General features: G+C 43.4%; 1 protein-coding gene across 1 annotated transcript in view; it reads left to right on the top strand.

Moving 5' to 3' along the window:
- The first annotated feature begins 481 nt into the window (after positions 1–481).
- MUC22 (mucin 22) overlaps positions 482–13,915 on the top strand; it is a 34,413-nt gene continuing 20,979 nt past the window's right edge. Inside the window, exons 1-4 of the mRNA XM_074202005.1 lie at positions 482–668; positions 3,204–7,837; positions 8,034–9,708; positions 9,792–10,784. Coding sequence (XP_074058106.1) covers positions 482–668; positions 3,204–7,837; positions 8,034–9,708; positions 9,792–10,784 — 7,489 coding nt within the window. The remainder of the gene's footprint in view (positions 669–3,203; positions 7,838–8,033; positions 9,709–9,791; positions 10,785–13,915) is intronic.

Raw genomic sequence — 13,915 nt, 5'->3', positions numbered from 1 at the left:
AGTCAAAAAGATCAGTTCTTAGTTTTGTCTGTGATATCAAGCTTCTTCTTTAGATATAATAAATCACAAAATTATAAACATCACTAATATAGTGTTATTGTTCTTGTTTTTTTTAAATTCTGAGCCTTCCTGTAATATCCCAGGTTAATTGCCTCAGAAACCCTTCAGGCTAGCTTTAATGGTAATCAGAAATACTTCTCAATATCTTTTGACAAGTAGTCATCCAATCTATATGTGAAGATTTCTAATAATGAGGAACTTACTAAAACTACCCATTCTCTTTTGGATAGCCATAATGACCATATTTCCCCATGTATAAGATGCACCCTTTTCCAAAAAATTTGGGCTCTAAAAACTGAGAATGTCTTATAGAGTGGCTGTTGATTATTTTACTTGCATTTCCTGCTTTTTTTGCTATTATTGTCTTTGTGACCACTGTTTAGTATTGCTTAGGTTATGTTTTGGCACGTTCTGACCAGGAATGCCTGAGAAAAGATTTTCGCATAGTTCTGAATTCAAGTTTAAAATGATCCAGTTTGCAAAAGTGATTGGAAATCGTGATACTGAATATCAGTTTGGTCCTCCTCCAAACGGGAAAACAATCCCAGACTGGCCATGGGAAGAAGAAACCCTATTGAAAATATCAAGACAGAAGAAGGCCACTAGAGGCAAGTCAGCCAAATGGTCTGATGTACAAGGGGAACTGAAGAAATGCATTGAAGTGCAAAGGGCAAATGGAATTCCTGTGTCCACAGAGATGGTTCAGCATGAGGCCAGAAGAACTGCTGATGAAAAAGAAGTGACTGATTTCAGAAGAAGATACAATGGATGCTTCATTTTCATGAAATGGAATGGACTAAGCATGCATCCATGCACCAGACTTGCCCAAAGGATGCCTAAAAGCTATGAGCAGAAGGTCCTTGAATTTCATGGTGAAAAAAATTTTAAGTTCAATAACTTTATGCAATACATTTTTTTGCAAATTCAGACCCCCAAATTAAGGTGCATCTATTTCATGGGGAAATATGGTATTAGGAAATTTTTATTAATGCAGAGTCAAAGTCTATGTTTTGGCAATCCTCCATTATCCACTGCTCTGAGTTTTGCTCTCTGGGGCTCTGCTGCACCCATTTTTTCCCTTCTTCTGTAGGGACACTTCTTCAAATGTTTGAAGACAACTGTCAGATTCCTTTTCATTCTTCTCCAGGATAAATCTAAGAAACTTTTTGTATGGCAGGGTGACAAGTTCCCTTAATGTCTTGGTCACCCTTCTGGGGGGGGGGTCCAGCTTCTCAATACTTCAAGCATCTTCACTCATCTTCAGTATAGGTTCTTCCCTGATCAACATAGAAAGAAATTCTTCTTTGGGTTAATAAACAATCCTTAGTAATTATCATGGGAAAATAATGCATAATGATTTGAGCAATCTGGTAAAAAGACTCTATGAACTTTTCTATGCTCATCCTCAGATCCAGCCTGGTAAGTGGGTTTCATTATTGTTCAGTCATTCAGTTTTCTGTCTCTTTATCTCATTTCTTGGCAAAGATATTGGAGTGGTTTGCCATTTCCTTCTCCAACATATTTTTACATATGAGGAAACTGAGAAAACATGATTAAGTGACTTGCCCAAGATCACACAAATAGTGTCTGAAGCCAGATTTGAACTCAGAAAGATGTCTTCCTGACTTCAGGCCCAGAGAGCTATCATTGCACCACCTAGCTGCTCACCACCCAAAATAGTGGAATCTTTTCTTAACTGTCTTAGCACACTATTAATTCTTGATGCAATTATAGTCCACTAAAAAATTATAGACATTTTTCCCAAAAAATTTGTCTAGGCATACATTCAAATATTTTATTTATATAGTTGAATTTTTGAACCTAAGTCAATTTTTACATTTTCAGTTGCATTTTTTCTTTGATTTATTCAAGAATTCTAACCTGTTGATATTCACTTCAACTCAAAATTAAGGGTTTACTTACAAGGCACTGTGCAAGGTACTTGAGAAATAAAGTTAAAAAATTATTGTAAGCTCAAAGAGCTTACAATCTAATAGCAAGCAAATATATGTAGCTTTATGAGATAATGTGATTATTTTTAAAATAGAATGATATGAAGTATCCTTTTTGGAGACTTTTAAGCTGTGTGACACTGGGTGAGTCATTTGACTTCTCTCAACCTCAGTTTGCTCATCTGTGAAAAGGAAATAATAATAAAACCTAATTCATTGAAACATTGTGAGGAACAAATGACTCACCTTTGCAAACCTTAAAACACTATGTAAATACTATTATTGTTGCTGTAACAATAATCGTTATTCTTTTCCTCATCATCATAACCACATATTATTATTATTATTATTATTATTATTATTATTATTATTATTATCAACAAGCAGCAGCAATAGTTGTATGAGTTGTAGTAATAGCAACAATAGCAGCAGTAGTAGCAATAGTAATAGTGGTGATAGCGGTAGTAGGAGCAGTAGTAGAGTAGTAGTAGTTGTGGTAGAAGAGAATTAGTAACAGTAGTAGAGGAAGATGAGGAGGAGGAGAGTAGTAATATTACTAGTAGAAGAGTAGTAGTAGCAGTAGTAGTAGCAGTAGTAGTAGTAATAGTAGTAGTAGTAGTGGTGGTGGTGGTGGTGTTGGTGGTGGTGGTAAAAGAGAAATCCATACAAATGATCCTAGGAAAATTTAGGATTCAAAAGAATTTTAGTTTAATATTGAGTTGAGAGAAGAGATTAGGGTTCATAAAGGAGGTAAAACATGAGAAAGGCAATGTAAATATACAGAGACTTTGGAGAATGATGTGCGAAGTCACTTAGACTGAAATGAAGGGTATATTTAAGGGACCATAGTGAAATACAACTGTACGGGTAGGAGAAACATTGTGGAAGGCATTACAAATATGGCTGAAGAGTTAGTATTTAATTTTAGAGGTAGGAATGATAACAGGATTGTTGTTAAATCCAATGTAATGGATTATCTATCATTCTCAGTTGTATCTTCTATTGTTTCAAAAATATACCATGTACTTGATACAAATCACTGATTTAAAAAATAATTCTTATTGCACAGCATGTTGACAACATTCCCCATAGAAAGTATAAGAATTAGAGGCTAATTAGGTTGTTTACTTTCCTTTCAGGGGAAAAAAAGTGACTGGTCACTACTGAAAATATTTTTGGCATGTCTTTTAGCCTGTGTAATTACAACAACAATAGGAGTGCTGATATTGAGTCTTGTGAAGAGTATAAATGCTAGAAATCCAGAGATTATCATTAAGTTTCCAGAAAGCACAACAAGTACAAGTAAAACTACAACTACAACTGAAAGCAGCACAGCCTCCTCTGCCACTAGTCCTGAGACCACTACTGGCATAACCACACTTAAAACAAAGTCCACAACAACTTTTTCAGATCCAACTGAAAGCACAATAGCCACTTCTGGCACTAGTCCTGAGACCACTACCAGCACAACCACAGATACAACTGAATCCTCAACAGCTTCCACAGTAACAACTGAAAGCACCACAACCACCTCTGTCACTACTACTGAGATTACAACTGGAACAACAACAGCTCCAATTGAGCCCTCAACAAATTCCACAGTTACAACTGAAAGCACCACAGCCACCTCTGCCAATAGTCCTGAGACAACTACTGGCACAATCACAGTTACAACAGAGTCCTCTATAGCTTCCTCAGTTACAACTGGAAGCAGCACAATCACCTCTGCTACTAGTCCTGAGACCACTACTGGCACAACCACAGCTACACCTCAGGCCACAACTACTTCAGCTCCAACTGAAAGCACTACAGCCACCTCTTCCACTAGTCCTGAGACCACTACTGGCACAACCACAGCTCCAACTGCATCCTCAACAGCTTCCTCAGCTCCAACTGAAAGCACCACAGCCACCTCTGCCACTAGTCCTGAGACCACTACTGGCATAACCACACCTACAACTCAGTCCACAGCAACTTCTTCAGCTCCAATGGAAAGCACCACAGCCACCTCTGCCACTAGTCCTGAGACCACTACTGGCACAACCACAGCTAAAACTGATTCCTCAACAGCTTCCTCAGCTGCAACTGAAAGCACCACAGCCACCTATGCCACTGCTCCTGAGATTACAACTGGAACGAACATAGCTACAATTGAGTCCTCAACAACTTCCACAGTTATAAGTGAAAGCACCACAGCCACCTCTGCCAATAGTCCTGAGACCACTACTGGCAAAACCACAGCTCCAACTGACTCCTCGACAGCTTCCTCAGGTCCAACTGAAAGCACTACAGCCACCTCTTCCACTAGTCCTGAGACCACTACTGGCACAACCACAGCTCCAACTGAGTCCTCGACAGCTTTCTCAGCTTCAGCTGAAAGCACCACAGCCACCTCTGTCACTAGTGTTGAGACCACTACTGGCATAACCACACTTACAACTCAGTCCACAGCAACTTCTTCAGCTCCAACAAAAAGCACCACAGCCACCTCTGCCACTAGGCCTGAGACCACTACTGGCATAACCACACTTACAACTCAGTCCACAGCAACTTCTTCAGCTCCAATGGAAAGCACCACAGCCACCTCTGCCACTAGTCCTGAGACCACTACTGGAAAAATCACAGCTCCAACTGAGTCCTCTACAGCTTCCTCAGCTCCAACTGAAAGCACCATAGCCACCTCTGCCACTAGTCCTGAGACCACTGCTGCTACAACTCAGCCCGCAACAACTTCTTCAGCTCCAACTGAAAGCACCACAGTCACCTCTGCCACTAGTCCTGAGACCACTACTGGCAAAACCACAGCTCCAACTGAGTCCTCAACAGCTTCCTCAGCTCCAACTGAAAGCACCACAGCAACTTCTGCCACTAGTGTTGAGACCACTACTGGCACAACAACAGTTACAGCTCAATCCACAGCAACTTCTTCAGCTCCAACAGAAAGCACCACAGCCACCTTTGCCACTAGTGTTGAGACCACTACTGGCACAGACACAGTTACAACTGAGTCCATAACTTCTTCAGCTGCAACTGAAAGCACCACAGCCCTTTCTGCCACTAGTCCTGAGACTACTACTGGTACAACCACAGCTCCAACTGAGTCCTCAACAGCTTCCTCAGCTCCAACTGAAAGCACCGCAGCCACTTCTGCCACTACTCCTGAGACTACTACTGGCACAACCACAGGTACAACTGAGTCCTCAACAGCTTCTTCAGCTCCAACTGTAAGCACCACAGCCACCTCTGACACTAGTCCTGAGATCACTACTGGCATAGCCACAGCTTCAACTCAGTCCTTGACAGCTTCCTCAGCTCCAACTGAAAGCACCACAGCCACCTCTGCCAATAGTCCTGAGACCACTACTGGCACAACCACAGCTCCAACTGAGTCCTCAACAGCTTCCTCAGCTCCAACTGAAAGCACCACAGCCACTTCTGCCACTAGTGTTGAGACCACTACTGGCACAACAACAGTTACAGCTCAATCCACAGCAACTTCTTCAGCTCCAACAGAAAGCACCACAGCCACCTTTGCCACTAGTGTTGAGACCACTACTGGCACAGACACAGTTACAACTGAGTCCATAACTTCTTCAGCTGCAACTGAAAGCACCACAGCCCTTTCTGCCACTAGTCCTGAGACTACTACTGGTACAACCACAGCTCCAACTGAGTCCTCAACAGCTTCCTCAGCTCCAACTGAAAGCACCACAGCCACTTCTGCCACTACTCCTGAGACTACTACTGGCACAACCACAGGTACAACTGAGTCCTCAACAGCTTCTTCAGCTCCAACTGTAAGCACCACAGCCACCTCTGACACTAGTCCTGAGATCACTACTGGCATAGCCACAGCTCCAACTCAGTCCTCGACAGCTTCCTCAGCTCCAACTGAAAGCACCACAGCCACCTCTGCCAATAGTCCTGAGACCACTACTGGCACAACCACAGCTATAACTGAGTCCTCGACAGCTTCTATAGTTCCAACTGAAAGCACCACAGCCACCTCTGTCACTGCTCCTCAGATTACAACTGGAACGACCATAGCTCCAACTGAGTCCTCAACAACTTCCACAGTTACAACTGAAAGCACCACAGTCACCTCTGCCAATATTCCTGAGACAACTACTGGCACAACCACAGCTACAACTGAGTCCTCAACAGCTTCCTCAGTTACAACTGGAGGCAGCACAATCACCTCTGCTACTAGTCCTGAGACCACTACTGGCACAACCACAGCTACAACTCAGGCCACAACATCTACTTCAGCACCAACTGAAAGCACTACAGCCACCTCTTCCACTAGTCCTGAGACCACTACTGGCACAACCACAGCTCCAACTGAGTCCTCAACAGCTTCCTCAGCTCCAACTGAAAGCACCACAGCCACTTCTGCCACTAGTGTTGAGACCACTACTGGCACAACAACAGTTACAGCTCAATCCACAGCAACTTCTTCAGCTCCAACAGAAAGCACCACAGCCACCTTTGCCACTAATGTTGAGACCACTACTGGCACAGACACAGTTACAACTGAGTCCATAACTTCTTCAGCTGCAACTGAAAGCACCACAGCCCTTTCTGCCACTAGTCCTGAGACTACTACTGGTACAACCACAGCTCCAACTGAGTCCTCAACAGCTTCCTCAGCTCCAACTGAAAGCACCACAGCCACTTCTGCCACTACTCCTGAGACTACTACTGGCACAACCACAGGTACAACTGAGTCCTCAACAGCTTCTTCAGCTCCAACTGTAAGCACCACAGCCACCTCTGACACTAGTCCTGAGACCACTACTGGCACAACCACAGCTCCAACTGAATCCTCAACAGCTTCCTCAGCTCCAACTGAAAGCACCACAGCCACTTCTGCCACTAGTGTTGAGACCACTACTGGCACAACAACAGTTACAGCTCAATCCACAGCAACTTCTTCAGCTCCAACAGAAAGCACCACAGCCACCTTTGCCACTAGTGTTGAGACCACTACTGGCACAGACACAGTTACAACTGAGTCCATAACTTCTTCAGCTGCAACTGAAAGCACCACAGCCCTTTCTGCCACTAGTCCTGAGACTACTACTGGTACAACCACAGCTCCAACTGAGTCCTCAACAGCTTCCTCAGCTCCAACTGAAAGCACCACAGCCACTTCTGCCACTACTCCTGAGACTACTACTGGCACAACCACAGGTTCAACTGAGTCCTCAACAGCTTCTTCAGCTCCAACTGTAAGCACCACAGCCACCTCTGACACTAGTCCTGAGATCACTACTGGCATAGCCACAGCTCCAACTCAGTCCTCGACAGCTTCCTCAGCTCCAACTGAAAGCACCACAGCCACCTCTGCCAATAGTCCTGAGACCACTACTGGCACAACCACAGCTATAACTGAGTCCTCGACAGCTTCTATAGCTCCAACTGAAAGCACCACAGCCACCTCTGTCACTGCTCCTCAGATTACAACTGGAACAACCATAGCTCCAACTGAGTCCTCAACAACTTCCACAGTTACAACTGAAAGCACCACAGTCACCTCTGCCAATATTCCTGAGACAACTACTGTCCTGAGACCACTGGACTCACCTCTGCTACTAGTCCTGACAACCACAGCTACAACTCAGGCCACAACATCTACTTCAGCACCAACTGAAAGCACTACAGCCACCTCTTCCACTAGTCCTGAGACCACTACTGGCACAACCACAGCTCCAACTGAGTCCTCAACAGCTTCCTCAGCTCCAACTGAAAGCACCACAGCCACTTCTGCCACTAGTGTTGAGACCACTACTGGCACAACAACAGTTACAGCTCAATCCACAGCAGCTTCTATCAGCTTCAACTGAAAGCACCACAGCCACTTCTTGCCACTCGTGTTGAGACCACTACTGGCACAGACAACAGTTACAACTCAATCCACAGAAACTTCTTCAGCTCCAACTGAAAGCACCACATCCCTTTCTGCCACTAGTCCTGAGACCACTACTGGCACAACCACAGCTATAATTGAGTCCTCGACAGCTTCTATCAGCTCCAACTGAAAGCACCACAGCAACTTCTGCCACTAGTCCTGAGACTACTACTGGCACAACCACAGGTACAACTGAGTCCTCAACAGCTTCTTCAGCTCCAACTGTAAGCACCACAGCCACCTCTGACACTAGTCCTGAGACCACTACTGGCACAACCACAGCTCCAACTGAATCCTCAACAGCTTCCTCAGCTCCAACTGAAAGCACCACAGCCACTTCTGCCACTAGTCCTGAGACCACTACTGGCACAACAACAGTTACAGCTCAATCCACAGCAACTTCTTCAGCTCCAACTGAAAGCACCACAGCCACCTTTGCCACTAGTGTTGAGACCACTACTGGCACAGACACAGTTACAACTGAGTCCATAACTTCTTCAGCTGCAACTGAAAGCACCACAGCCCTTTCTGCCACTAGTCCTGAGACTACTACTGGTACAACCACAGCTCCAACTGAGTCCTCAACAGCTTCCTCAGCTCCAACTGAAAGCACCACAGCCACTTCTGCCACTACTCCTGAGACTACTACTGGTACAACCACAGCTCCAACTGAGTCCTCAACAGCTTCTTCAGCTCCAACTGTAAGCACCACAGCCACCTCTGACACTAGTCCTGAGATCACTACTGGCATAGCCACAGCTCCAACTCAGTCCTCGACAGCTTCCTCAGCTCCAACTGAAAGCACCACAGCCACCTCTGCCAATAATCCTGAGACCACTACTGGCACAACCACAGCTATAACTGAGTCCTCGACAGCTTCTATAGCTCCAACTGAAAGCACCACAGCCACCTCTGTCACTGCTCCTCAGATTACAACTGGAACAACCATAGCTCCAACTGAGTCCTCAACAACTTCCACAGTTACAACTGAAAGCACCACAGGCACCTCTGCCAATATTCCTGAGACAACTACTGGCACAACCACAGCTACAACTGAGTCCTCAACAGCTTCCTCAGTTACAACTGGAGGCAGCACAATCACCTCTGCTACTAGTCCTGAGACCACTACTGGCACAACCACAGCTACAACTCAGGCCACAACATCTACTTCAGCACCAACTGAAAGCACTACAGCCACCTCTTCCACTAGTCCTGAGACCACTACTGGCACAACCACAGCTCCAACTGAGTCCTCAACAGCTTCCTCAGCTGCAACTGAAAGCACCACAGCCACTTCTGCCACTAGTGTTGAGACCACTACTGGCACAACAACAACTACAGCTCAATCCACAGCAACTTCTTCAGCTCCAACTGAAAGCACCACAGCCCTTTCTGCCACTAGTCCTGAATCCACTACTGGTACAACCACAGCTCCAACTGAGTCCTCAACAGCTTCCTCAGTTACAACTGGAGGCAGCACAATCACCTCTGCTACTAGTCCTGAGACCACTATTGGCACAACCACAGCTACAACTCAGGCCACAACATCTATTTCAGCACCAACTGAAAGCACTACAGCCACCTCTTCCACTAGTCCTGAGACCACTACTGGTACAACCACAGCTCCAACTGAGTCCTCAACAGCTTCCTCAGCTGCAACTGAAAGCACCACAGCAACTTCTGCCACTAGTCCTGAGACTACTACTGGCACAAACACAGCTATAACCGAGTCCTCAACAGCTTCTATAGCTTCAACTGAAAGCACCACAGCCACTTCTTCCACTAGTGTTGAGGCACCACATCCCTTTCTGCCACTAATCCTGAGACCACTACTGGCACAACCACAGCTATAACTGAGTCCTCGACAGCTTCTATAGCTCCAACTGAAAGCACCACAGCCACCTCTGTCACTGCTCCTCAGATTACAACTGGAACGACCATAGCTCCAACTGAGTCCTCAACAACTTCCACAGTTACAACTGAAAGCACCACAGCCACCTCTGCCAATATTCCTGAGACAACTACTGGCACAACCACAGCTCCAACTGAGTCCTCAACAGCTTCATCAGCTACAACTGAAAGCACCACAGCCACTTCTGCCACTAGTGTTGAGACCACTACTGGCACAACAACAACTACAGCTCAATCCACAGCAACTTCTTCAGCTCCAACTGAAAGCACTGCAGCCACCTCTGCCACTAGTGTTGAAACCACTACTGGCACAACCACAGCTCCAACTCAGTCCACAGCAACTTCTTCAGCTCCAACAGAAAGTACCACAGCCACCTCTGCCACTAGTCCTGAGACCACTACTGGCACAACAACAGTTACAGCTCAATCCACAGCAACTTCTTCAGCTCCAACTGAAAGCACCACAGCCCTTTCTGCCACTAGTCCTGAGACCACTACTGGTACAACCACAGCTCCAACTGAGTCCTCAACAGCTTCCTCAGCTGCAACTGAAAGCACCACAGCAACTTCTGCCACTAGTCCTGAGACTACTACTGGCACAACCACAGCTATAACCGAGTCCTCAACAGCTTCTATAGCTTCAACTGAAAGCACCACAGCCACTTCTTCCACTAGTGTTGAGACCACTACTGGCACAACAACAGTTACAACTCAATCCACAGAAACTTCTTCAGCTCCAACTGAAAGCACCACATCCCTTTCTGCCACTAGTCCTGAGACCACTACTGGCATAACCACACTTACAACTCAGTTCACAGCAACTTCTTCAGCTCCAATGGAAAGCACCACAGCCACCTCTATCACTAGTTCTGAGACCAATATCAGCACAACCAGAGCTACAATTCCATCCACATTAGCTCTGACTGAAAGCACTACAGTCACCCCTACTAGTCCTTAGAGTTTCACAAGCTCAAGCATACCTATTATGGAGTATACAATTACTATCACAGCTATGGTGAAAAGTGCTAGTCACCCCTATAACTATTCCTGAGACCACCAGTAACATGATCTAAGCTACACAATTATCATTGAAACCACAAAACACTATAGCTACTCTTTTTTTGAGAGTTCTTACTACTACAATTGCTATTGAGATTTCTTCATTAATACTCTTCCCTCCCCCACATAGCTACATCTGAGATCATTATAACTATTGACCTACAACTCTATCTGAGAACACTATAGCGACTATTAACTATAACTCCTCAGTTACTATTGAGGCAAACAGTAATTATCATCTTTACCTGAGCACACTGCAAATACCACTATAGTTACATCCTAGACCACTAAATCAATAAGCACAACTGCCTAAGGCCACAATCAAGAGCACCACAACAATACTCTTAAGACCATTGCAAGAATAAGAATGATTGCAATATAATTACAATTATCCCTACAGTCACACCTGAGACTACTCATGGGTGCTTGCATAGCTACAGTTGGGACCATTACAGTAATAGAAGCAATTGTAGTAACTGACACTGTAAAATCATTGACTTAAAATTGAAAGGTACAACTTTCTTATTTTAGATGAAGAAACTGAGACTCAATGAGGTTAAGTGATTTGCCGAGACTTCCAGGTGTGTCTGATGCCGATATGAGCATATGTCTTTCTGACATGAATTCTAGGCCTCTGTCTCTAACCTGTACCTGGGACCATTAGAGACACATAACAATTGTACCTAAGAGTCAAAGAAATACCACCACTCTCACTACCACCATCCCAACCACCACCCTGGAACATGAGCCATTATAGTTACCACTACAAAAGCTTTACCTTTACAGCCACAACCATCACCTGGACTTTACCAAAGACCACAATAGAGACCACCAAATCAACACCTGGCCATAAAAGCACAAGTATTTTGATCTCCATAGTAATGGTAAGACTATAGTAACCATCGTTGTCATCAAAGCTGTATTGTAGAATATAACTGTTTACTAAGCTATACTTGGGACTATTAGAGATACTAACACCACCACAGCTTCAACTGCGACTATGAGGGTGACCACCACTAAAATGAAAGGCATGCTAAGAGTGAAGGACAACCAGTAGATAGTTCTTTATTCCACTGGTAATGTGTGGAGAATTTGAGGAATAACTTTCCACACCCCCATTGCAAATTTATGATAGGAAATAGAGAAGCATTGCATTGCAAAACATCACCAAATATGAATGACTAATAATCTCCATTCATGGAGGGAGAAAATGTCCAAATTGATGAATTCAAATATATATATATATATATACACATATATATATGTGTATATATATATATATATATATATATATATATATATATATTTGTTCTTTTGGATAGTTGGAGAAAATAATTTTAGTTGTAAATTATATTTTTAAACAACACAATATCATTGCTGCTGTTCAAAAGAAAGGGTTTCTGATTTCCAGTATTATGGTGATGTCTGAAATGAATACTACAATGCTTTTATCTATTTCTTCTGTTGTATTTGGATACCACATATGCTATTCTTATTAAACTGGATTTTTCTTACAAAATTCTGTATTAATGATGTCCCAGAGGTTAATATTTCAATAATTTTAATTTTTATTGTTGTGAATCCACTGAAACAGATTCAAGATTTCACCTCTTCTAAAACTGAGATAAAAGGTTTTTGGTATATCTGTACAATTCACGATTTCATATTCAACGAGAGGATTTGGGGCTGGTCGTTGAACAACACACATAAAGTTTATCTCCAGGATGATGTTTGAAGATTTTCAGTTTACTCATACTTCAGGCAAAAGTCTTTGATGGATCCAAGGTTTCTGTCATGTTATACCACAATGAAGCATCACAGTAGGGCTCTGATGGAAATTCAGAATGTTTTAAATTGTACTCCTTATTGAAAACTTCTTTGTGTATTAATATTCAGACTAGGACATAACTTTATATACATATATACACATTTATATGCAAAATATCTATATTAGCAATACATATACATACACACACACGCACGCATATATATATATATATATATATCCTTTGAGGTGGGGGAATGGAGAAAGAGGTAGAGAGAAAGAGACAGTGAAAGAGGGAGATAGAGAGACAGTAAAAGAGGAGAGAAAGAATAGAGAGAAAAAGAGAGAAAGGTAAGGAAAGAAGAGATAGGGAGGAAGGGAAAAGGAGAAGGGGAGAAAGAGAGAGAGAGAAAGGAAAGGGAAAAAGAGAGAGGAGGGAAAGATAAAAGAGAGGAAGAGAACTAGAAGATAGTATAAAGAGAAAAAAGAGGGGGGAAGGGAGACAGGGAAGGAAGAGAAAGAAGGAGGTAGGGACAGGGAGAATGAGGAAAGTGAGAGAAGAGAAGAGAAAGAAACAAAGCTCCAGTTATTACTTAGCAGTAAACTGGGAAAAGTTTGGATTACTTTGTGAATGATTTTATCTAAGTGAGAAGGAGTAGGAGTAGGTAAGAATTTGGAACCAGTGGGCCAGAGTTCAAATCTCAGTTTTACTTCTTGGGAATGTGATCCTGTATAGGTCCTTTTTGTTTTTAAACCTCTCCAGGTCACAATTTTCTTATTTCTAACATGAGGAAGTTGTATTAGATAATACCAAAGGATCCCTTTTAGCTCTAAATCCAAGATTCTTTGATATTAAAAAATTAATATGAAATTAAATGGCCAGGAGATAAACCTCAATGAATGCCTGGGATGAGTTAGGAGGCATGAGCCAGAAATGCCTCTAAGGATGTCTCTCTGGAAAACCATCAACCCCTAAGAGCTCCCAAGGGTTTTCAGGTTAGGGTGGAAGTTCTCCGCTCAGGAAAGTCAGTGTTCTGTTGCCAGTTGTAAAAGACTTTTAAGAGAAAAATGAAATTGAAATAAAAATGGTTTTAGTTCTTGAAGAGCTTGCTCAGTTGAGTGGAGGCATGGTTGGCAATGAGGGCAGTCAATGATTACTTTCACTGGATAAGGACTCTGAATATGGTCTGTAGGATGATTCTGGAGAAGATCTTTTAAGCTGGAAGTGTCACAGGGAGCTGCTGTAAGGAACTGTAG

This window comes from Macrotis lagotis, chromosome X, assembly GCF_037893015.1.
Source record: "Macrotis lagotis isolate mMagLag1 chromosome X, bilby.v1.9.chrom.fasta, whole genome shotgun sequence".
In the NCBI taxonomy this organism is placed as follows: domain Eukaryota; kingdom Metazoa; phylum Chordata; class Mammalia; order Peramelemorphia; family Peramelidae; genus Macrotis; species Macrotis lagotis.
This window is presented reverse-complemented; position numbering and strand designations above follow the sequence as displayed.